Genomic DNA, 23,953 nt, shown 5'->3' with positions numbered 1-23,953 from the left:
TCTGAAAATACTACCCAGCATCTAAAATTTTCATTTTTGTTGGTCTTAGTCCACCATGTAATTACAGAAGAGTCGAGCTTTAAACAGATAAATGACTCAAATTTTTTTTTGCAAATTTTGAGTAAGATGCTAACGGTCTAATCTGATTCAATGACTTATGCTAAGCTAAGCTAAAAGTGCTCCAGACGGACCTAAGGATTGACTGAATGGATAAAAAAAAATGGTAAAAGTCAACTGTTAAGCTTTAGGGGAGATGCAAAGTGAGCCTGTTTTTACTTCTCATACTCCATCATTTAGATTCTTATTGATGCTATGACACGCACAGGAATTTGACAACTGTTCCTTTTAATTTGACATTTAAAAGCAACACTCCACTTTCTAAAAATAAAATGTCAATTAATTTCACAGCTCCCCTAGAGTTAAACAATTGACTTTTACCATTTCTGAGTTCTTTTAGATTAGCTTAGCATACAGTAGATCATTGAATTGGATTACACCGTTAGCATCTTGCTCAGAAATGACAAATGTGTTTGGATAATTTTCCTATTTGAGGCTAGACTCTTCTGTAGTTACATCAAGTACTAAAAACAAGAGAAATTGAGAACCTGTTAATTTCTTGGCTGACATATCTAGGAACTATATTCTCCATCCAGCGTAATAATCAAGGAACTTTGCTATTATACCATGGTATAATATTACACCGTATCTAAAAAATAGTCCCCAGCAACAAGTCCTACACTTGGACCACCAGCTAGAATCTGTGTGATATTATTAAACTGCTGTAGTCAGGATATGGCAGCAAAGTTACTTAATTATTATGCCAGAATGTGAGTTTATTTCCTAGACATATCAGCCTAGAAAATAGCAACTTTTCACTTTTGTTGGTCTCAGCACACCATGTAATTACAGAAGAGTCGAGCTTTGAATAGGTAAATTATCCAAACTCATTTTTTGAACAATTTGAGTGAGATGCTAATGGTCTAATCCGATTCAATGATCTATGCTAAGCTAAGCTAAAAGTGCTCCAGACAGACCTGAAGATTGGTAAAAGTCAACTGTTTAACTGTAAGGGAGCTGTAAACTGAGCCTATTTAAAAATAAATAAATAAATAAAATGAAAGAACTCAGAGTTTTTCTTTAACATTTGAAATTGAATTGGTTACAACAGCGCTCTGGGTGAAATCAGATCTGAAATTGTATAGCAGTTCATAACTAATTAAAAAAAAAGATTAATGATAATAAACAGTAAAAGACAACTCAGAGTGTATTTGAGAGCGAGTTTTTCTTTAACATTTGAAATTGAATTGGTTACAACAGCGCTCTGGGTGAAATAAAGATGCATCAGATCTGAAAATGTATAGCAGTTTATAACAAAGTAAAAAAAAAAAAAAAGATTAATGATAATACTTATTAAAAGACAACTCAGAGTGTATTTGAGAGCGAGAGCAGTACCTGCAGAAGCAGAGGGATGAAGGTCTCAATCTCCAGGATTTGAGCTGCTTCCTCCATCAGGATATTATCATACTACAAACAAATCAGTAGTGCAGATATTTAGTGAATTTGTTTATTTACTACTACATCATCAACTTATGGCTATTTCACAGCAAGATCAATACAGATAAAAACTAATTCCATAATAATAACAGCGACAATTTCATACATTAAGAGACAACCTAAAAAACACCTTCAATTTCATATTTAACACAAGTTTTCACTTCGATATACAGTTGAAGTCAGAATTATTCACCTTTCCGTGAATTTTCTTTTTCTTTCTCAAATGTTGAACAGATTCAGGAAATTTTCACAGCATTTCTGATAATATTTTTTCTTCTGGAGAAAGTCTTATTTGTTTTATTTCAGCTAGAATAAAAGCAGTTTAAACCCATTTGAGGTCAATATTAGCCCCTTTAAGCTATATTTGCTTTGGATTGTCTACAGCAGTGTTTCCCAACCCTGTTCCTGGAGGCACACCAACAGTTCATGTTTTGGATGTCTCCCTCATCTAACCCAATAACTTCAGGTTTTGGAGTCTCTTCTAATGCAATTTCCCAACCCTGTTCCTGAAGGCACGCCAACAGTACACATTTTCATCCTCTCCCTAATCAAACACACCTGAAACAACTAATTAGAACATTAGAAGAGACTCCAAAACCTGAAGTGAATGGGTCAGATGAGGGAGACATCCAAAACATGAACTGTTGGTGTGCCTCCAGGAACAGGGTTGGGAAACACTGGTCTACAGAACAAACCACTGTTATACAATGACTTGCCTAATTACCCTAACTTTACCCTAGTTAAGCCTTTAAAGGTCACTTTAAGCTGAATACTAGTATCTTGAAGAATATCTAGTCTAATATTATTTACTGTCATCATGACAAAGAGAAAAGAAATCAGCTATTAGAAATGACTTATTAAAATTAATATGTATAGAAATGTGTAAAACTTCAACTCTATATATCGTGTCTTAATCAAAATATACCAGGATATTCATTTTGGTCCAAATCGCCCAGCTCTGACTAACAGAATGTGCTCAAAACTTTAAAAACATTATATCAAATGCCCATGAATGAGAATTACAGATGCAGACAGCTCCTTAGTGTTACCTTGAAGCCGAGCTCCACCAGATCGTGGCGTTTGAGGGCCGCGTGTGTGCAGGTCATGGCGATGATCTTGGCTTCTTTCACCAGCAGGTATTTGGATCTGTCCAATCCGCTGCGCAACAGCTCAAACGCCCTGAACTCCTGTGGGACACGCAGATCAGTTTATGAACGCATCCCTGCTATAAACACCAGCAATGATGTCTGTTTCTCTTTCTTCAAGGATGAATAGGAGTCGTACATCGTTTACCATCGGGCTGGGTGATATTGCTATAACATTATTATGATAACATGTTTCATATTATTCAGTATTGATAATTACTGAATACTTTTTAACAATACATTTAGGAATATTAGGACTTTTTCATTTAACCACTTTATTTTAATGTACCAACATCACTAAGGCAAAAAGTTTAATAGTCAAATACATTTAAACATGATCCAGTAAACCTCAAACTCTGTAAACAAAACAAATTATGATGATCAAATCTGAGCGTGTGGATTCCTTGACCATTTATTATGACTGTGCTAGCGCTCCCCTGGCATCTCTCGTAACTAGGTGACCATCAACCATTTTCCCAGAGGATGACAAACGGACAAATCAGTGCTGCAGCTCCGATGCAAGTTTATGGAGAGAAGTAAAAACCGCTGCAGTGTTTGGGTGCGCTGTGTTTGACTCAGGTAATTAGTCTGTAAATGTGTATTTTCCAGACAAAGTGTGAAGCAGATTGTTTAGGTCTACTCTCATGAATCGCGGTGTGCTCAGGGCATTCGGATAAGTTCAGATGTTTTCAGCTAGGTGAGGCTGGAAAATGCGCATGGTCCACGTGTGCGTCGCTCCCATACGTGCTTGTGCAAGTCACGCGCCTCCATTGGAAATGACAAACTTACACCCTAAGCTTATTGTCACTGCTTCCAAGGCGCGCGCTCAGCAGCCACATTTTAATAAAACTATAGCGCCTCATACCAAATCTTCATACCAAATCTACATACCGAATCTTTTTTTAACGATATATTGATAATAGTGTTCAGTCAATAAATACGATACCAATTTTATTGCCCAACCCTAGTTTACCATGAATTGTCATTGAGTATAACTATTAGGCTGGTCACAGTAAAGACTTTTTATTGTGTGATATACTGTCACAGAAATTTATGCGATAAGCAATATTGTTTTTTAATAGTTGCTTCAGTCTTGTAAGAGCATGAAACGTTCCCAAAATTGTTATTCTCCTAATATTTTAATTGTATAAATTTAAAATGCCATAAAAACTATCTTTATATTGTTAAAATATCAACATTATGATGTTAAAACAGTTTCTATTTCTGCGACTCTGCGGCTGAACAACAGCATAAACTACGATGACAATGATCACCTCAGGTACTGATTATGGGCTTTATTCAGTGTTAAATGCCACCAATCTGAGTTTGAACACTATTATACATGACATTTATTGCCATACTACTGAAAGCAGCAGCAGATAGTTCATCTCAGATCTTGATAATTAAATAACTAGCAGACAAATAGTTTAAAAACGAAGGTCAGAACTGTGATTTAGTGCAAACCAACAAACATCAGTCACTCAGCCGGTACTTTTAATAATGGTAAAGAGGTTTAAAATTTATTAATTAGATTATAAACCTTATTCAGTTGGGAGTACAGTACACTATTCTGCATTCCTGATTGGCTGCTATTAAAATGTTTCTGTCAGTCTACATTATTAGATAAATGACCTAAATGAAGGACTGTATTAGACTCTATTCAACTGATTACCTATTAAAGCGATTCGCTAATCAACTATGCAGCTTTGTTAGGGTTCAAAAGTAAAAGGCAACACAACATTTAATAAAATGAGGTGAGATTGTGTTTCTTTCTACTTCCTGTCATTTGTCAAGTAACAGCATCTCCGGTTTCCTCATTACACTTAAGATGTGGAGTATCTGTTTCTGTTCAATATGGTCTCAGATCTGCGCAGAGAAGAGCGAGGTTAACCCAGCTGGATTATTTCAGGACCGATTCCAGTGGGAAATGAATATTTGATGCGCTTCTGCATTAATATTAAACCCATCAAAGCATTCAATATTGATGAGGCCATTTTTTTAACCCCGAGACTCCAGCAGCGGCGCTCGAGGGACGGCGACGGCCAAACAAAGCCGGACAAAAACACACACACATGCTCATGACGCACAACTTTACGTCTTTGTTGTCAACAGAGGAACACAAAGGATGAAAGCATGAGAAATCAGCATTAAAAAGAAGGGGCGATCCCAGAATAATAGGTTTATAAAGAGAGGGGGAGATCATGATTGATCGGATGAGCAGACCTCTGATCAGAAAACTACAGGTTTCATGCTAACCTGAACTCAACTGATGGCTCATTTAAAAGTTAGCATCCCCGATATTAGGGCAAATGGTTTGATAAATGACGGTGATCTGTGCTTCTCTAAATTATCCAGCTAGCTCTCTGCAGCTAGCTTGGTCACAGAAGCTAAGCAGGGTTGTGTCTGTTAGTTACTGGATAGGAAAACCAATCAAAAACAGTCAAGCTCAGATCAGTCCAAGCCATTCAAAGAACATCCAGGTGTGGTTATAGACCATTTAACCTACCAAGATTGCCTCTGAAGTAGAGCTGCAGGATTAATCTAAACAAGATTTACCAAAATTCTCAACAGAAACAGCAAAAAACGTCCGCAGATTCTGGCCCTAGTGATGCGACAACACTACTAACCTTCATGTTTCAGAACAGGCCCGAGCGACTCATTTAGTTTGTGTGTGTTTTACTGTTAAAAACAGTAACATGGCATTATATACACATCTGTCCCACTTTCAGATGTACCTCCAGCTGGGTGAAGATCTTGCGTATGTGCCGGTAGCAGCCCTCAGCGATGTCCATGTCCTCCTGGTAGGACTGTCCTCTGAACACCGGCTGAGGAGCGTTGGAAAAGTACTTGTGGAAGGGAAAGTGTGACGCCACGTCCTCCGTCGGCACCTCTCGGCCAGGTTTCGGCTTCACTTTACTCATGTATTCCTCCCAGCGAGACATTATCTACACATACACACACACACAGAGAGAGAGACAGACAGATAAGAGCAGCGCCTGGGGACTTGATGCGCAGAACTCATTAAGAGCGCGTCGCTGGACAAACAGCCTCGTCACAATCTACACTTAATTACTGCAGCACGTGTCCGCCTGTAATCTCTGATCGGAGGTAATGGTGCGTAAAAGATCCCCCGAGGAGCTGATATGAATCTGCAGACCGCAGCGTGACGATCGAACCACGGAGAGAGAGATAAGATGAAAACGAATGAGTGTGTGCGAACATCAACACGACACACCAGCACATCTCAATCAGTCAGACTGGCTGCTGGCAGCGTTTTCAAATCTTAGTCTCCTATTTTGTGCAAATAAGAAAGCAACTGAGGTATTTACTAACTGTAACAAAGGCTACACAATATATTTCAGCATCAATATGGCAAAGTCACATCAACAGACCTGCAATGTTGAGTCTGAATTATAGTGGACCAGAAGCATCTGACCATAATAGAGGGAAAGTTGATCATTTGCATGTGTTTTTAAGGCCTCTGACTGCACATTTCAAGAGATTTTGGCCACAAAGAGTATGTTTGGATGTGTATAAAATTAATTATATTTAATTATTTATATAATTTATGGGGGGGGGGGGGGTTTGTCTTGTTTCTAGTCCAAATATCTACATTTCAAAGCAAAATAAGATCATTTAAAGATAAAATGCTTTAAGATAAAATCTCCTAATTTTGACTTAATTATTTTGAAGGCAAAACTAAATTAATAAACGGTGCTTTATGGTTTTCTGCTGAGTGTAACAGTATTCAAGTACATAAATATAACAATCTAATGTAAAATAACATGGTTATCAACCACTGGGTGTTAAACTTGACCATCATTACATGTTGGCGGTGCATCATTCAATAAATACTAATGAGTCAACCTAGAGTGACCAATTGGGCATCTGGTATAAACAGGCCTGAGAGAGAGTAAACTAACTGTACATTTTCATTGCTGAGTGAACTATCCCTTTAAGGCAGTGTTTCCCAACCATGTTCCTTAAGGCACACCAGCAGTACACATTTTCAACCTCTCCCTAATAAAACACACCTGAATCAACCCATCAGAGCATTAGTAGAGACTGCAAAACCTGAAGTTAATAGGGAGACATCCACAATATGTCGGTGTGCCTCCAGGAACAGGGTTGGGAAACACTGCTTTAAGTGACCAATCTGAATGCAGAGATTGAGCTTGTATTTTTCACAGATGATCAGATCGTGTTCAGGGAGTCATGACAGAGGTGTGTGCGATCCAGTACCTGGTAGAGATAGAAGTGTCCTGCAGTCTCACAGGTGTAGGAGACGTCACCGGGAACATCTAAACTCTCCTGCAGACGCGCAACCTCCTGCAGGAGCTCCAGACGTCTGGACAGCACATAGTTGACTCGTCCATACCTGACACATAATGAGCATAAATGGGAAGCATTCCTTGACTGCGAATTGCTCTGAATGTGTGAGATGTTCTGATTTTAAAACACACGTCACACTCTTAGATCATCATTGATTGACAATTTGAACACTTTTAAAAACATTTACAGACGTTAAATTTAGTGTAAACCTCACCTTTAAATTTGCATAATCTATTTTAAATGACAGATGAGAGTGAAGTGTGAGCCTCGTGCATCTTTCCTCAAGCTTTTAACAGTCAGCTTAAAGCAGGCATGGGCAAACTTGATCCTCGGGAGCCGGTGTCCCTGCAGAGTTTTGCTCCAACGCTAATCAAACACACCTGAACACCCTAATTAGTGTCTTCAAGATCACTAGAAAGCTACAAGCAGGTGTGTTTGATTAGGGTTGGAGCAAAACTATGCATGGACACCGGCCCTCCAGGATCGAGTTTGCCCATCCCTGGCTTAAAGTGTTTTTGCACTGGTGATTTCAAAGGACACGAGGGAGTTCTGCAAATGCGATGAAACATTAATGCAGCATACCATGAAAACAAGCAAACAAATAGAGCGTATTTATTATTAACAGCATCTAACATTCAGACATTAATACTAGAACGCAGCACTTCTGTAGTTTGCTCTTTCAGCTGAATCACTTCTGTTGGTTTCCTCTCGTTTTGTTCACTGGATTCGCTAAAGATATTCATTTGGGACTATAATAGACACGCTGTACATCCTGTAAAGCTAATTAAGGGCCGTTTACATATCGCAGCAGAGAAATAAATAATAAATAATAACATTATGCTAACAGTCATAGAAGTGTCCGAGACTTTGTCTGCATTTGATTGATTGATAATAAAGTGCATTGATTGCCAGCCGTGATGCATTTGAGATCTTAGATCATCTCTAAAGCACACATGAAATCAAAACTAACCATACTGATTTTGTTAGCTCGCATTGCTAGTTTTGTGCATGTCCTGTGCATGTCGTTAAGAAATTGTAGTCTTTAATTGAAATCTGATAATGCACTTCCTGTTTGTTTTCCGTTGTAACATGTTAAATGTTACTATTATTTTTTTTGGATTTATTTATTTATCTTTTTGCGTTGTGTATTGTTTGGCATTTTGACACGCAATACTCCTTCCGACCTCCAGGGGCACTAGGTTGATTTGCACCCTTATAAAGAGCCACTTCCCACAGAGTGTTTGGTAGATGGACACCACATGTATCCCTTTCCCTACCGGCCTTCAAATCCAGTCCAATGTTTTGAGAACTACTGAAGTTATCGCTCAATTGTGAGTATATGTGTCTTTCATTTGATGTGTTGTGTGTAAACAGTTATGTCATTTTTGTTTGCTTGTTTTAGAAAGGACTGTTTATATGTTGCTATCCTTGTGCGTCTGTTGGTTTGCTGTTCTCACTGGGAGATACCAAGTTTATCCATATTCTCGGGGAGCAACACAATCTCACTCAAACAGAGCAACTTGTCTGCTTTCCTACAAACAACCACCTCTCCTAAGGAGTCACAGGACATCATAAGGAATTATTGCATCGCTCTCAAGTGCTCTAAATCAGTGTTTCCCAACCCTGTTCCTGGAGGCACACCAACAGTTCATGTTTTGGATGTCTCCCTCATCTGACCCATTAACCTTAGGTGTTGGAGTCACTTCTGATGTTCTGATGAGTTGTTTCAGGTTTGATTAGGGAGAGGATGAAAATGTGGACTGTTGGCGTGCCTTCGGGAACAGAGTTGGGAAACTCTGCATTAGAAGAGACTCCAAAACTTGAAGTTAATGGGTCAGATGAGGGAGACATCCAAAACATGACCTATTGGTGTGCCTCCAGGAACAGGGTTGGGAAACACTGCTCTAAATAAGTGCTCACTGACTTTTTTTTTCCAGAAAGACTATTTAGTTTCTGACTTTTTGGTATACCTTGTTTGTTCTTGTTGTGATTGATGTTTTTTGTTTGTTTAATTGATGATAAAACCATACACGCGTGTAAAATAAAAAGAGTTTACACTTGATATCATTTGTTTCAAGAGAGTGTTCATTCAGTGCAGCCAAATTCTGTAGAACCCCCTCAGAGTGATACCAAATCGAGGAGAGGAGGTGTTGCACCGTTTAATTCTCAGATTAGGTCTGTCTGAGGTATTGGGCGTGGCCAACATATTTAACCACGCCCCCTCCACCTGTTAGTTTAAACAACAAACAGAAATGCTGAGGCGGAGGAGTCTGTTAGGTTGTGATAACTCTCTCCCTAAGCCCTTTTCCCCATCTTTCTGAATGAAACGCCCACTTCACTACATCCAATCAGCTCACAGTAGAAAAAACAAGCCACGCCCACTGTTTGCTCATTTAATATTCAGTTTCTCTAGGAACTGTGTCATGATAGGGAGAAAAAAAAAAGGTCGCTGACTTTAAGGGTATACTCACTAGGGACAGTTGCCTTGAACCGTGCCGAAGCGCTCTTGTCCCCAAACCGTTCATTGAACAGTAAGAATGATTAATAAATCCAGATGAAACAGTCCCTTAAAAGTCACGTCTCATCTTCAGTTTCGGGCTTAGGCACACTTTGCACTCACACTACAAGCGTACCGCGCCAAAGTCCAACAAAACATATTTAGCCTGCGTCACTATTGTCTGTGTGTGTGTGTGTGTGTGTGTGTGTGTGTATAACAGCTATACCTGCTGAAATCTTTCTCCGTCTCCAGTTCTTCTTCTCCATGACCCAGACGCAGAAGGTGACGTTCATCGATGTCTAGCGCCATAATCTTCTCAAACAGCTGATTCAGAGCCTGAACCACACACACACACACACACACACACACAACAGAAATGTAGGAGGTAACGCAAGTAATATGTGACAGACATTTTCACAGATGCTGAGTTTGGTCCTGATTTACCAGTGTGTGTGACTGATTTCTGTAACTCTGTAAGTGTGTGTACCTGATTGGAGTGTGTGACGATAAGTGTTCTCTGCTCAGGGAAGTTGTGGTACAGGTTGGAGATGATCTGAACAGCCACGTCTGTTTTTCCTGTGCCGGGAGGACCGACAACCTACAGCCCAAAGAACGAGAGAAAGAAAAGACGAATTAGCAAAAGATTACATGACATTAGATTTTAAGCGGAGACAGAGAGAACACGTTTTCTTTCTTTGTCAGGACAGACAAACTCTTTTATCTAATGACTAAACCATTTCCACATGACAAAACTGACAGCCTATGCAAAACTTCATTTCGGATGCGATTAATCTTTGCCCAGCACTAGTATAAATGGAAACATAAAGGGTCCTATTATACACCAGGTGCAATACGTGTTTGGCGTGATTTGTTGCTATTTTCAGACCACCGCAACTGTAATTTTACATTTTGCGTCACATTGTTTAAATAGCAAATCCATTTGCGCCACTTTGTTGACTCATGGGTGTGCTGGCCTAAAAAGGAGGTGTGTTAAGGCGCATTGTTGGCTTGTTAATATTTTGAGGAACTGAAATAGACCGCACCATTGACCGACTGAAACCTGGTCTAAAGTCCAGCTCAGAGCGCATTAGTTATGCACCTTTGTGGGTCCAAATGCTTACACACTGCTTAATACACACAGGATGTACAGCAATACACAAATATTTTTACAGATGAAAACAATTAAAGGATTAAAATGATACAAAATTATTATTTTCTACATCAATATAAACACCACTGCCTCCATGCCTCATCTCAGGGGGCTTTTTCAGTTTATTCATGACGATCTGCATCAGTATTATGTTATTATTATTAGCAGTATTATTTATTATCTGCAGATTTATAGTTGATTTAATAAACACAAGTGTAGATTTGTCCACCTGTGGGGTTTTGGAGACGTCTGCATCACCATATGGGGCATAAGAACAGGACGCGTGTTTGGATATAACTCAGTTTCTTGAACACACTTCATTATTATTGTTCATTTATTCCTTTGCTGGAGATTAGAACTGAATTTAGAAATAATTTTGAAACAAATCGTTGTATTTAACAAACTAAATTAAATATGTAGGCTAATGAATGTCTTCAGTGGAGTGCATACAACACCGTTTCCTTAATCCTTTTCCTACTTAATAAAGAGACTGAATGGAGGAGGCTCGTTCTTTATCCTCGTGCTGTAAATGCTCTGTTTAACTGTTTTCTCTAGTGAAGCGTTCAGTTTTTACACTTACAAAGTCCGACATGTAAATAGCAAATGCGCCATGGTGCGACGCAACTGACTCTTAAAGGGAATGGCAGATGAGATTTTGATTGGTTCAATGCAGGTTATGCTCAAAACACACCCAGAACTCATTAAGAGAACAAGCTCAACCCTGTTAGACCATGCGCCAGGGCGCAGACTGTATTTTCCAGTCCTTAAAATAGCAAAAGTGGACTCGGACACGCCCCTTAATGCTTTTGTGCCATGAGCTTTAGACTTTGCGCCTAGATCGTTAAAATAGAGCCCATAAATAAAATACAAAAATATACCTAGAAAATATATTTACATTAATACTTTACATTTATATTTAATTTGTATCATAAACAAATATTAGATACACATATTGCCAAACACAAAATCATGAGTAGTAATTAGTAGCAGTACGTTTTGTAAAAACAAACTGTTAGATTGAGAGCACTAGAAAAAAGAGAAATGAAGTCTTACCATGGTAAGGCCTGGCTGCATCCCTGCGCGAATGGCTTCAATCTGTGTTGGTGTGAACTGGATGGTGTTTCTGTTAGAGTCAACATAATGCTTCAGAAATCACATTCATGGAGCACAAATCTGTGTGAACGAGCTTCAGCTAGGGTGTACTGCTCGTGTCTGAACTCTAGGAAGGTTTTATGCTGGCTCTGTGTGTGTGTGACGCACCTCTTGGGCTGGTTGTATGGATACGGGCCTCTGTTTGGGGTCACATGAGGCTCCACCAGCAGCACCTGATCTTCCTCACCTGGAGCCGCTTCCTCATCCGCTTTACGCTTTTTACCCTTCACACTCTGCACAGGGAAGTGGATTCTGGTGGAGAGGAGATTCAATTTTAATAACACTTGTGCAAACTGTCCACTTAAATGACTGGTCAACAGACTTACACCATGTCCTAAGAACATGTGACGCTACAAGAACACAATAAGCAATTTGTCTGTCCGCACCAAACACAACATTGAAATACCACTGCATACCCATAATGCACTACACTCCCAGAGAAACGGTAAAGGCTTTAAATTTAATGAATACATATTAAACCAATTTAACATGACCAATAGGCTACAGAGTTACTGATGTTGTTTGAGTCTCAGTTCTGACTTTCATTTTCAAAGCGTCTGCTAGTTATTTTTTTTCTAAGATCTGAGGTGAACTATCTGCTGCTGCTTTTGATATTTATTGTCAACTTTAAAAAAAAAAAGAAAGCTATTTTTGTGCTTTTTTTGTTCTTAAGTCATTTCAGTTTGAGAAACTATTGGTAATTTAAGTATAGCTTAGGTCAAAGTATGAAAACTGCTAAATAAAATGGAGTAAACTTGAATTAAAATCAAGCAGTATTAAAATACTGAACAAAAAGTGATTAGATTAGAGATTGTTGATACGTTAAAATCAATACTTAAATTAAACATTTCTTGTTTTAGTATAGTTGTTTGAATTAATCAAGAGCCCCTATTATGCATTATAAAAGGTCATATTTTGGTTTTGGGGGTCTCCAACAACATATGCATGCATGCAAGGTCGACAAACACTTCCTTTATCTTTTAATATTTATTATTTTTACCTAATTATCCCAATGACTCCCATATGATTCGTTCAGCAATTCATTTGTTCCCAAACCCCTTCTTAGCACGATGATAGTCTGCACTGATTGGTCCAATGACCGAGTCTGTTGCGATTGGTCGACTGCGTTCAACACGAGGCAGATAGAGAAATGCCTCCCATTGCTTATCAACATTGCTGAAGTAGTCAGAGTGCAGAGTGTATGTGTGAGCCCAATGCAGGAGTGCGTTAAAGCAGTGCAGTTTAACACCAGCGTATTACTCTAGACTTAACCATATGTAATAACAAAGACACACATTCAGTGTTAATGCACACCGGCAAAAGCTGAACTATTTTAAAACTTGACCGCCACGTGTGTGTGAGGAACAGCTGATGGTGGCAATAGTAATGACAAACGCCAGAGGATCGCGAGTTTAGTAACGCATTTAAATCGGTAAACAAAGCGGAACGCGTCGCGTTTTCAACGTGGCTTTAGAAGCGATATGAGAATATAAAGGGTTAACAAGATGCAGTACAAGCTGCGTGGAGCGATTACAAGTAACAAAACACAATTAAATACGTAATTTGCAAGCTAGAGAGAATTAGGAGGAAACCATTTTAATCGCACTTACTTACACTTGTGAAATGGAGGAAGAAACTGATAAACTGTGTAGTGTAAACTTCCTGTCAAGCTCTGACAAAGTCCCACACATCAATAGTCTTTTCTGATCCTTCCTTGAACAAACAGCTGACGAATCCCCAGCAGCAGGGAATTATGTTTCCTCATCTTTAGTCATAATCAGTCCCACACACACCCGCACTCCGCTAGTGTTTGCAGGGAAAGGCTCGTTCACGTTTTACCAGATCCGGTGTTTTGTCGATTTGTCCTACCTACCGTTTAAAAAGTAGGTAGCACATTTTGATGATGGAATATGCTACCCATCAGATTTTGCAACCAGTGTAAATTTTAATATGGAGTAGTGTGATGAGTTGTAATGTTGCCCTAACCTACCTAATCCCTAATCCCAACCTCAGAACCGATCAAATACGGTATTGATAGCATAATTGATGGGCAGGATAAAATGTCAGGACACCGGCACTTTATATTTGGAATTGTTTTGTGTCGACATCAATATGAACAGGTAAAAGATCCAGACGAATGACAAATCATTTATATGACTCTGAGTCGACTCCTCTATTAAAGAATCAATAGTATTAAACAGTGCACTTTTAATAACTAAAAACCCGAATAACTAAAAAGATTGTTGTGAAAAACAAAAAATGGAGGTCTAGGAAGTGGTATTTCGTGTTAAAAGAGCAGTGAGAAAGAACCTGAAGGGCGGCATCTGTCGAGCGGGATCCTCCTCGGTCACCTTGACCGTGTGCTCTGGGAAACAGGATCTGAGGTGCTGGATGGACAGGAAGGTGTCGTTGAAGTCCAGGCTGGAGATCTGATTGGGCATCTTGGAGTAATGAGCACTGCCAGGGTCTCCATAACCCAGAATGATGTCGTGAAGCCAGTCGGGAACCACACACTCTGTGTTCATGAGGTTACGAATGGTCTCCAGCACAGCCTGCAAAATAAAAAATAAATAAACAAACAGTTAATTTTTGATCACTATGGATGACTGAAATCACCACAGCTCTGTTTTAAATGTTGGACATTTAAACCACATGGCTTGCTTCTTAAAAACAATACAGATAAATGTGCATTTGATCCGTCTCACATGCTATTCACCTTATTCTCCGCGTACGAGTGGGCGCAGCCATTTGAATCATTTTGGCTTGAGACTTCCGCTCTCATTCACTTCCATTCTTTTTTAGACATTAAAAACAGCTCGTTTTGCTGCTTGGTGTTGCAAACTGATATTTTCTTCTTGTATTATTCTACTTTGTCTGTATTGTCATGTAAACACTTGTTTGTAGAGTGAGTAGTTTGACCGTTTTCTGCCGTTTATTACTCGTAGTCATTTCTCCCATAGGCAGCTGAGTCGGAAGTTCTAAAACAATCGCAAAAACGCGCACACTTCTGCATTGAAGAATAAGGTCAATACAACGACACGTTTCTTGCTCAGAAATAACTATTTATGATGATATTCGACAGCATTAATGTAACACCATTAGTAATATCATTTAGTAATTAATAACGTCACATATTTGCAAACATTGTTGGGTTTGGGTTTTCTTTTTACAATCTATTTAGTTATTCAGGTTTTTTATCTCAGTTTTGGTCATTTTAATAATAATAAACTTGGAATTTTTATTTTAAGATTTAGTCATTTTGACTTAGTCATTAGATTTTTAATTTTCATTTTAATTAAAGTGTATTTCCTTTAATTATTTTTCAGTTTTAGTTTAATTCATTTGAATAATTCAAACAAACGATACGTCAACAAGAAATGTTAATTCATTTAAAGACTCATTTTAATGTTCATGTATCAACAATTTCTTAATCTTATTCAATACATTTTTGTTCAGTTTTTTAATACTACTTGGTTTTTATCCAACTGTTTAGTTTGCCGTTTTCATACTTTGACTTAAACTAAAATTAAAAATACAATACAATAATCCTCGAACTGAAATAAATTAAACAGAAAAAACAACTACGAGCAGTTCTTTAGTTGACAATACATATTTGTATTTAATGTAAAAAGATAGTTAAACCAAAAAAATGACCCATCTAACTAAACTTTGATGAGTTTCTTTCTTCTGTTGAAGGGAATAGATGATATTTTGAAGAAAGCTGTAAACATTGATCTGCACTGTTGGAAAATTACTATGGAAGTCAATGGTTACAGGTTTCCAGATTTCTTCAAAATATCTTTTTTGTCTTCAACGGGTGAGTAAAAATATGACAGAATTTTCATTTTTGGGTGAATTAACCCTTTAACAGTTATAATCATCCTATAGTTAATAGTTTTATGTCGTACTATAAACACAGTCTAGTTTAAAACAGTAAAGTCGGTGTGACCTTGAAGTTGTTCTCTTTAGGTTTGCGCCTCATGATGACGTTGAAGGTCTCGTAAGGATCTTCTGCTCCACTCTGGATGCTGTTGGTCATGTCCTGCTGGTATTGATTCGAATCCAGCCACACTCGGTATGTCCTGGTGTCACCTCTCAGTTTGGGCTTTGGATCAGGACCTTCACGAAAGCATTAGAAAATGGTAAAACAAACGTTTGTACAGAACAAACAGAGAGCCGAACATTTAATCTCACAATACAAGAACATCTTACTGTAATCAATGGTGCCACAAAATTACAAATGAGAGTCACAAGAATGATTCCGCTTTTTAAGCTAATTTGGATTTAACTCTTCACTAAATGTAGAATATCAATAATCAGGGTAAAATTCCAATTAGAGCTACACAATATAATCACGAAAATTATCATTATGTATTGCTCTAATGACATATCATGATATATAGTTATCGCGACATAACGTTGTCGCCATATACAGTTAACGCAATATTTATCGCTAATGCAATATATTGGAAAATATAGTTAACGCAATATATTGTTATGCAAAATAGCATTATCATTATATATCTTTAAAGCAATATATTGTTTTCGAGATATAGTGTTATCGCCATATATCGTTAATGAAACATATTGCTATGGTGATATAGTGTTATCGCCATATATCGTTAACGAAACATATTGCTATGGTGATATAGTGTTATCGCCATATAGCGTTAACGAAATATATTGTTATCAAGATATATTGTTATCGCCATATATTGTTAACGAAACATATTGCTTTGGTGATATCGTGTTATCGCCATATAGCGTTAACGAAATATATTGCTATGGTGATATAGTGTTATCGCCATATATTGTTAACGAAACATATTGCTATGGTGATAGTGTTTATCGCCATATATCATTAACAAAACATTTTGCTATGGTGATATAGTGTTTCGCCATAAAGCATTAACGAAATATAATGTTATCGAGATATTGTGTTATCGCCATATATTGTTAACGAAACATATTGCTATGGTAATATAGTGTTATCTCCATATAGCGTTAACGAAATCTATTGTTATCGAGATATAGTGTTATCGCCATATATTGTTAGCGAAACATATTGCTATGGTGATATAGTGTTATCGCCATATAGTGTTAACGAAATATATTGCTATGGTGATATAGTGTTATCTCCATATAGCGTTAACGAAATATATTGTTATCGAGATATAGTGTTATCGACATATATTGTTAACGAAACATATTGCTATGGTGATATAGTGTTATCGCCATATAGCGTTAAAGAAATATATTGTTATCGAGATGGTGTTATCGCCATTTATTGTTAACGAAATATATTGCTATGGTGATATAGTGTAATCGCCATATAGCGTTAACGAAATATATTGTTATCGAGATATAGCGTTATCGCCATATATTGTTAACGAAACATATTGCTATGGTGATATAGTGTTATCGCCATACAGCGTTAATGAAACATATTGCTATGGTGATATAGTGTTATCGCCATATATTGTTAACGAAACATATCGCTATGGTGATTTAGTGTTATCGCCATATATCGTTAACGAAACATATTGCTATGGTGATATAGTGTTATCGCCATATATCGTTAACGAAACATATTGCTATGGTGATATAGTGTTATCGCCATATATCATTAACGAAATATATTGTTATCGCGACATAGTGTTATTGTGATATGTCATTAACATGATACCAATCTATCTAAACTGAAGTGAAAAGAGACTGAAATCATTGGATCAGAACTGAAGACTGCCGCAAGGTCCTATAAGGTCAGATATTTTAATCGAAATATATTGTTAATATATTGACAAATTAGCTTATTCATTTATTTTTATAGAACCTCAATGTACGCGCGTGTTTGTTGTCTAGAAAAAAAGTTAAAAGCTATATGTACTGCATGTTTCAAATCTAAGATGTTCAATAAAAATAAATAAATAATAATAATAATAATAAATAAATAAATAAAATCACACATGTTGGGGGCATTATTTTTATTCTGGATTTTGCTTGGGAATCAGAGAGTGCGGCTCACCTTCCTCAATGACACGGCCTTGATCATCCAGCATGCCCTGCACCTCGCAGCCCCTCACGTACACTAGACCGGCCTGATCCACAAACGGCTGCCGGCGGTCGAAGCGTGTGCCGTAGGGCAGGTTAGGCCGCACCGTGATCAGAAAGCAAACATCGTGCTTCCGCAGCCCTGCAAAAACCAACAGCAACGTGAAGCTGAACGTTCAGTAATGCTCTTGTTTTGTTCTTCATTTCACCATGTTGAGTTTTAATATTAATCCAGCACAGTAGAAGCATTTTCATTAAAGAAGCAATTGTATTTTCATTTTTTAGCTAAAAGAGATAATATGAGCCAGAAAAAGAGCTAATCTGTGTAATACATGCTCAGCGTGCAGCTTTTACTCTTCCTCCAGCTGTCGTTACTGTGCAGTGTGAAGCAGCTTACACACCCGATGCAGAAAACACTGCGCTATGAAACCCATTCATTTCAATGGCTTGCACTACAGTGGTCCCTTGCTATAACGCAGTTCACCCTTCAGTTTCACAGTTTTTGTGTACAATTTGACATGCTTTTTTTCTACAGCGCATTGTGTTCTGCTTCCTGATTGGCTGTAGACCATTGAATCAAGCTTCTTCAAGCTTTATGTGGATATATTCCTCATGTATGTGAAGTGAATATTAGCAGAGATTCCAGTGCGTTTGTTGACTACAGAGGGTTCATAACACTGAAGCTGCAGAAACTGTCGTAAAAAACACACATCTGGACCGAGCCCCTCCCCCAGAGAAACGACAACCTATATCAACCAATGATTGGCTCTTTTACTAAAACGGGGGGGGCTTCATTCTTGTGGATTCTACAATCTTTGGTTTTAGTTAATGATAATAACCCTGACTTTCTAGACATTTGCTATTGCAAGTCTGTTCAGCGCATGTATGTGTTGTGTTTGTAGAGACAGATGACGTGATCTTTACCCTCCCACTCATTTTTGATGTGGTCTCGGATGTTGAGGTTAATGGTGACGTCAGCGCGGACTCGAGCCGGCCAGTTTTCTCCAATGTTCGGCTTCGCCACCTCCACTATAGAAAAGGAGACGATGGTCTGTGCCATTCTGGCCCATCCACCAAACACCACGCCACCATACTCCGACTGCCTGCGCAAACAAACCCTCCACGTTAACAACACACTATCATTAAACATTTTTCTATTTTCAGATTTTGTGCGGTGTGTTTTCGCCATTTTTAGGTCTACATACTTTTATTGTTAAAGGGCACCTATTATACAAACATCACTTTTATAAGAGATTTAAACACAGTTGTGTGCCAGCAGAGTGTGAATAAGACCAGCTGCCAATGATAAAAATGTATTAACTGTATTGTTTATAATCAGACTTGATAAAACAGTCTGCAGAAACACTTTGATTGACATTCTCTCTTTGTATGATGTCATCAGAGGGGGAAAGCCCCGCCCACTAGTGACCATCTCTCCCTCATTAGCATAGGACATTCGTCTTGTTTTGAATCTGCCACTATGCTGACACACAGGCATTTGTAGCTCCGCCCTCTTCTGAAAAGAGCACAATCTGATTTGAATTTAAAGCGACAGTCACCAAAACACCACAGTTAGGATCAAAGCCTAAAAGAGTCCGTTTCAGAGAGACAGAAAACATTATCAGTGTGGTATTTTAAGCTGAAACTTCACACACACTCATCAGAGACTTATTTTACACCTTGTGAAAAGGGGCATAATAGGTCCCCTTGCAGAAGAAAGAACTGTTTCACATTGAGAACAAACCATGGCTTCATCCGTAAAACAACGTCCTCGATATCCTGACGGATTTCATAGGTGGATTCCAGTCGAAAGAGGTTGAAGTTTCTCAAAAGGTAGTCGTGCAAGGTCAGAAACTGCAGATTCAGCTTCGGGAGAGCCAAACAACCTTCAGGTGCACACACACAACAACAAAACACAGGTTTTACTCATTCTTTAGACTCGTTTTCTTACACCCAAACAATGTCAAATACAGTGATGCACCAAAAATATCTATACATCTGCCGATTAAGACTGGAATGTATTTAAAGTTCACGTAAAAGGCGATATCCAACAACTAGTGTGTCAATATGGTGCGCCTTTAGTGAGTTTTGAAACTACGAATCAATTCACTTGTGTTTAAAAGAGCTGATCAACTTCCGAATTTGTTCATTTTTGTGGGTTTCCAGAAGAATTATACAGGTTAGGGAAGTCTTAACAGACCCATCTGGGTTAGTTCATTCACTCATTCATTCATTTTCCTTCGGCTTACTCCCTTATTCATAAGGGGTCGCCACAGCAGAATGAACCGCCAACTATTACAGCATATGTTTTACGCAGTGGATGCCCTTCCAGCCGCAACCCAGTACTGGGAAACACCCATACACTACGGTCGTTTTTTTTTTTTTTTTCCCCAATTCCCCTATAGCGCATGTGTTTGGACTGGGGGAAACCGGAGCACCCAGAGGAAACCCACGCCAACATGGGGAGAACATGCAAACTCCACACAGAAATGCCAACTGACCTAGTTGGGACTCAAACCAGCGACCTTCTTGCTGTGAAGCCACAGTGCTAACCATTAAGCCCCCGTGTCACCATCATCAGTATTATCTCTTTACCCTCTTAAAGTCAAGTGCTATGTTGGGCTTTCAGCCTGGATTTTGCCTACCCAAATTCAAAAGCTTCCCAAACCCACAGGCAGAGGTGTAAATGCAAAAGTTTGGTCTCATTTTAAAGAAAACCCTTTGAATTTTCATAAAACATTGTTGAAAGTGATTAAAATAACTGTATATGTTGTCTGTGTTATAATAAACCCCTCCAAAAAAGTGACACTTTTAAAAAAAGTGTACCTTTTAGGTTGTGTGTGGTCTAGGTCAGGGGCGTAGCGGACATTTTAAGAGTGGGGGGACGGTTGTATAAGCTCATATGTTCATATAATTATTAATCACCTGTTTCTAAATGGTCTGTCTCTAAAAGTGGAGGGACGGTTGTATGAGCTCATATGTTCATATAAGTATTAATCACCTGTTTCTAAATGGTCTGTCTCTAAAAGTGGGGGGACGGTTGTATAAGCTCATATGTTCATATAATTATTAATCACCTGTTTCTAAATGGTCTGTCTCTAAAAGTAAGGGGGACGGATCCCCCACGTCTCCACCGGTTGCTACGCCCCTGGTCTAGGTTGCTGTAATTTTGTTGGTTCCAGCACATGTCAGTAATCATAGGAAAAAGAAAAATGTCTATCATAATCTATTCTATTCCAACTGATGACAGAACGGAACCACTATTGGGGGTATTGGGCCAGAATGGACCTTTAAAACGTAAAGAATGCGGAACTTTAAAATGTAAAGAATCACAGACCCGGTTCTGGGTACAGGGCACAGCAGACTTGATAATAAACAGCATTTTAAAGTGAGTAAAACTGCTGAAATCATCTTAAATAAAGTCTTGTTATGCACGCTGTCATTTCATGTGGTTTAAATGTGGCACCCCCGGCCTCTGAGCTTGTCTTAACTCACTATATTTGTACTTTTTGCTCAAGAATCTCTTTACATACATTAACTCCATTAACTCAAAGATATTACGCTACAGTTGTGCATGTGCATATTGACCTTCTCCTGAGTAGTACTCGGTGGGGACGATGTTCTCATCCCAGATGATCTTTTCGGTGGGATACAGAGGCATCTGGTTGAGCTGCTCGATCTGTGAGATTCGTCTCTCGTGGTGGGACACCTGAACAGAAGAGAGGACGCTTTGATGAGGCTTCTTTCCTCCATTAAAGCTGCAAATCATGTGCCTGCTGGACAAAATCCTGCTGGGTGAACCGGTGCTATTATCAAACCCAGCAGATGGCCAAATGTAGGCTACATACATCACAGAACAAGAGCCCAATGAGATCCCACCAGCATTTTTAAGATGCATACAGTTCAATACAAACTAGATCTTCTGAAACAGCTAAAAAAATAAATGAAAATCTAGCACATGATCTGATTGAACTTTTGCTTACTGTGTTCAAGCTACTTTTTGTCTGACATTACCATGTGTATGTAAAAACAAACAAACAAATAAACAAACAAACAAATAATAAACAAACAAAACTTACTTTTCTTTTGAAACTAAAGATTTTTTATAAAGTATATCTAAATTTAAACAGCTTTATGTGACCCAGCATCCAATAAAAAGTATTAACTATCCAAACATATAGTTTTAGGCGACGCAGTGGCGCAGTAGGTAGTGCTGCCGCCTCACAGCAAGAAGGTCACTGGTTCGAGAATGGCTGTGTCAGTTGGCGTTTCTGTGTGGAGTTTGCCTGTTCTCCCTGTGTTCACGTGGGTTTCCTCCGGGTGCTCCGGTTTCCCTCACAAGTCCAAACACATGCGGTACAGGTGAATTGGGTAGGCTAAATTGTCCGTAGTGAGTGTGTATTGATGTTTCCCAGAAATGGGTTGCGGCTGGAAGGGCTTCCGCTGCGTTAAACAAATGCTGGATCCCTTTTTGGTATTTCAGAGAGATTTGACTTGACTGTTGCATCTCACCAGGTTATTGCTTTTTCTATTCTTTTAGCTAGACGAGCCATTCTTATCAAACGGAAACAGGTGATTCCTCCATCACATGACATGTGGATCCCAGAAATCTTTAGTAACATAAAACTTGAGAAATTAAGATGTTTACTCGCAGGATCTCTCAAATCTTTTTACAAGACCTGGAGCCCTGTTTTAGACTATATCAAAGGCTTACCCTGTTCAGTTGATATCAGATCTAATACACGGTAATTAATTGGAAAGAGAAAATATTGACTCCTTAATGTGAACTTTTTTTTCCGATTTTATTTATTTATTTATTTTTATTTACTAAATATATATATATATATATATATATATATATATATATATATATATATATATATATATATATATATTTTTTTTTTTTTTTTTTTTTTTTTGCTCTTATCGTATACTTGCTCATTTATCATTAATATTTTTTAAAAAGAATTTCCTTTATTTTTAATTTATTATCATTATGTTTTTTCTTTCAGAGGATATGTTTGTTTATAATTCATAAATGAAATTTATTTTATTTTGAGGGGTTAGTGGGGAAAATAAGAAAAGACAAACTGTAATTTTTCCTATGTTGTATTGTATACAGTGATGTATTGTCTTGTTAAACACCAATAAAAAAAAAAACAAATGAAAAAAAACAAAAACAAATGCTGGATAAGTTGGCGGTTCATTCCGCTGTGGCGACCCCGGATTAATAAAGGGACTAAGCCGAAAAGAAAATGAATGAATGAATGAACATTTAGTTTTTTTATTGATACTTTCTTTCTACTTTGCTTTACTATTGTTTAAACTTTAAAATTGTTAATACTTGAAATTTGTCATATCTCCCTTTGCTGCAATAAAGTAATCTCCATATTGTTCATACTATACTTTTATCTGTATTTACATAGTGATTGCCTGTTATTGCAATAAAAAAACACTGTTTTTATGGACTAAAAGATTTGTTTTACCCCACATTAGGGCTGCACGATTCTGGGTAGAATGAGAATCACGCTTTCGTTAGCTTAAAATCAAGCTCACGATTTTCTTACGATTCTGTAGGTGTAAAGTAAAGGATAATATGAGTGGGCTATTATTAACGTTACTACTCAAACATATGGTTAAACAGCAATAATAATATGTGTAGGTCCACTGTTGGTGAATGCTTGCTGAAGTCAAATCAGATGAATGTGATTTTAGCAGGTTTGCGTCAGCGTTCTGAGACTATGAACTCTTTATACTTGCATATATTACACACTAAAGGAAAACATAAACATAAAATAATCGCCTATTTAACACAGCCTGCATCTTATTAATCAAAAATCAGTGTAAAAACAACAATCTCAAAGCCTTTCTTTATTAAAAATATAAAGTAGCATGCAGAAAACCGCAGAGAACTGGATTTGCTTGAACAAAGTTCTGCTTTTAAATTTTTCTTGTACTTCCAATCATGATAATCCATTGCATTAGGTTTGGTTCAAAGCTCAAACGAGCAAACTCTGCGGAGCAAACATGAGAAAAGGAGTCTGCGGCTCACACGGGATGCAGCTTTTGAGA

At 38.0% G+C, this 23,953-nt stretch overlaps 1 protein-coding gene across 1 annotated transcript in view; it reads right to left on the bottom strand.

The window, feature by feature from the left end:
- The window catches only part of aqr (aquarius intron-binding spliceosomal factor), a 71,055-nt gene that overhangs the window by 22,823 nt on the left and 24,279 nt on the right, over positions 1-23,953 (bottom strand). The window contains exons 15-28 of the mRNA XM_056476781.1: positions 21,470-21,590; positions 19,626-19,767; positions 18,806-18,984; positions 17,856-18,023; positions 15,780-15,949; positions 14,141-14,382; positions 11,939-12,082; positions 11,732-11,801; positions 10,016-10,126; positions 9,755-9,864; positions 6,942-7,077; positions 5,435-5,644; positions 2,604-2,741; positions 1,453-1,524 (exon numbers count right to left, since the gene is read on the bottom strand). Of these exons, the coding sequence (XP_056332756.1) occupies positions 1,453-1,524; positions 2,604-2,741; positions 5,435-5,644; positions 6,942-7,077; positions 9,755-9,864; positions 10,016-10,126; positions 11,732-11,801; positions 11,939-12,082; positions 14,141-14,382; positions 15,780-15,949; positions 17,856-18,023; positions 18,806-18,984; positions 19,626-19,767; positions 21,470-21,590 (2,013 nt within the window). The remainder of the gene's footprint in view (positions 1-1,452; positions 1,525-2,603; positions 2,742-5,434; positions 5,645-6,941; positions 7,078-9,754; positions 9,865-10,015; positions 10,127-11,731; positions 11,802-11,938; positions 12,083-14,140; positions 14,383-15,779; positions 15,950-17,855; positions 18,024-18,805; positions 18,985-19,625; positions 19,768-21,469; positions 21,591-23,953) is intronic.

Source organism: Danio aesculapii, chromosome 17 (assembly GCF_903798145.1).
Source record: "Danio aesculapii chromosome 17, fDanAes4.1, whole genome shotgun sequence".
Taxonomy (NCBI): Eukaryota; Metazoa; Chordata; class Actinopteri; order Cypriniformes; family Danionidae; genus Danio; species Danio aesculapii.
Note: the sequence above shows the minus strand (reverse complement) of the source record. Positions and strands in the feature narration are given on the sequence as shown.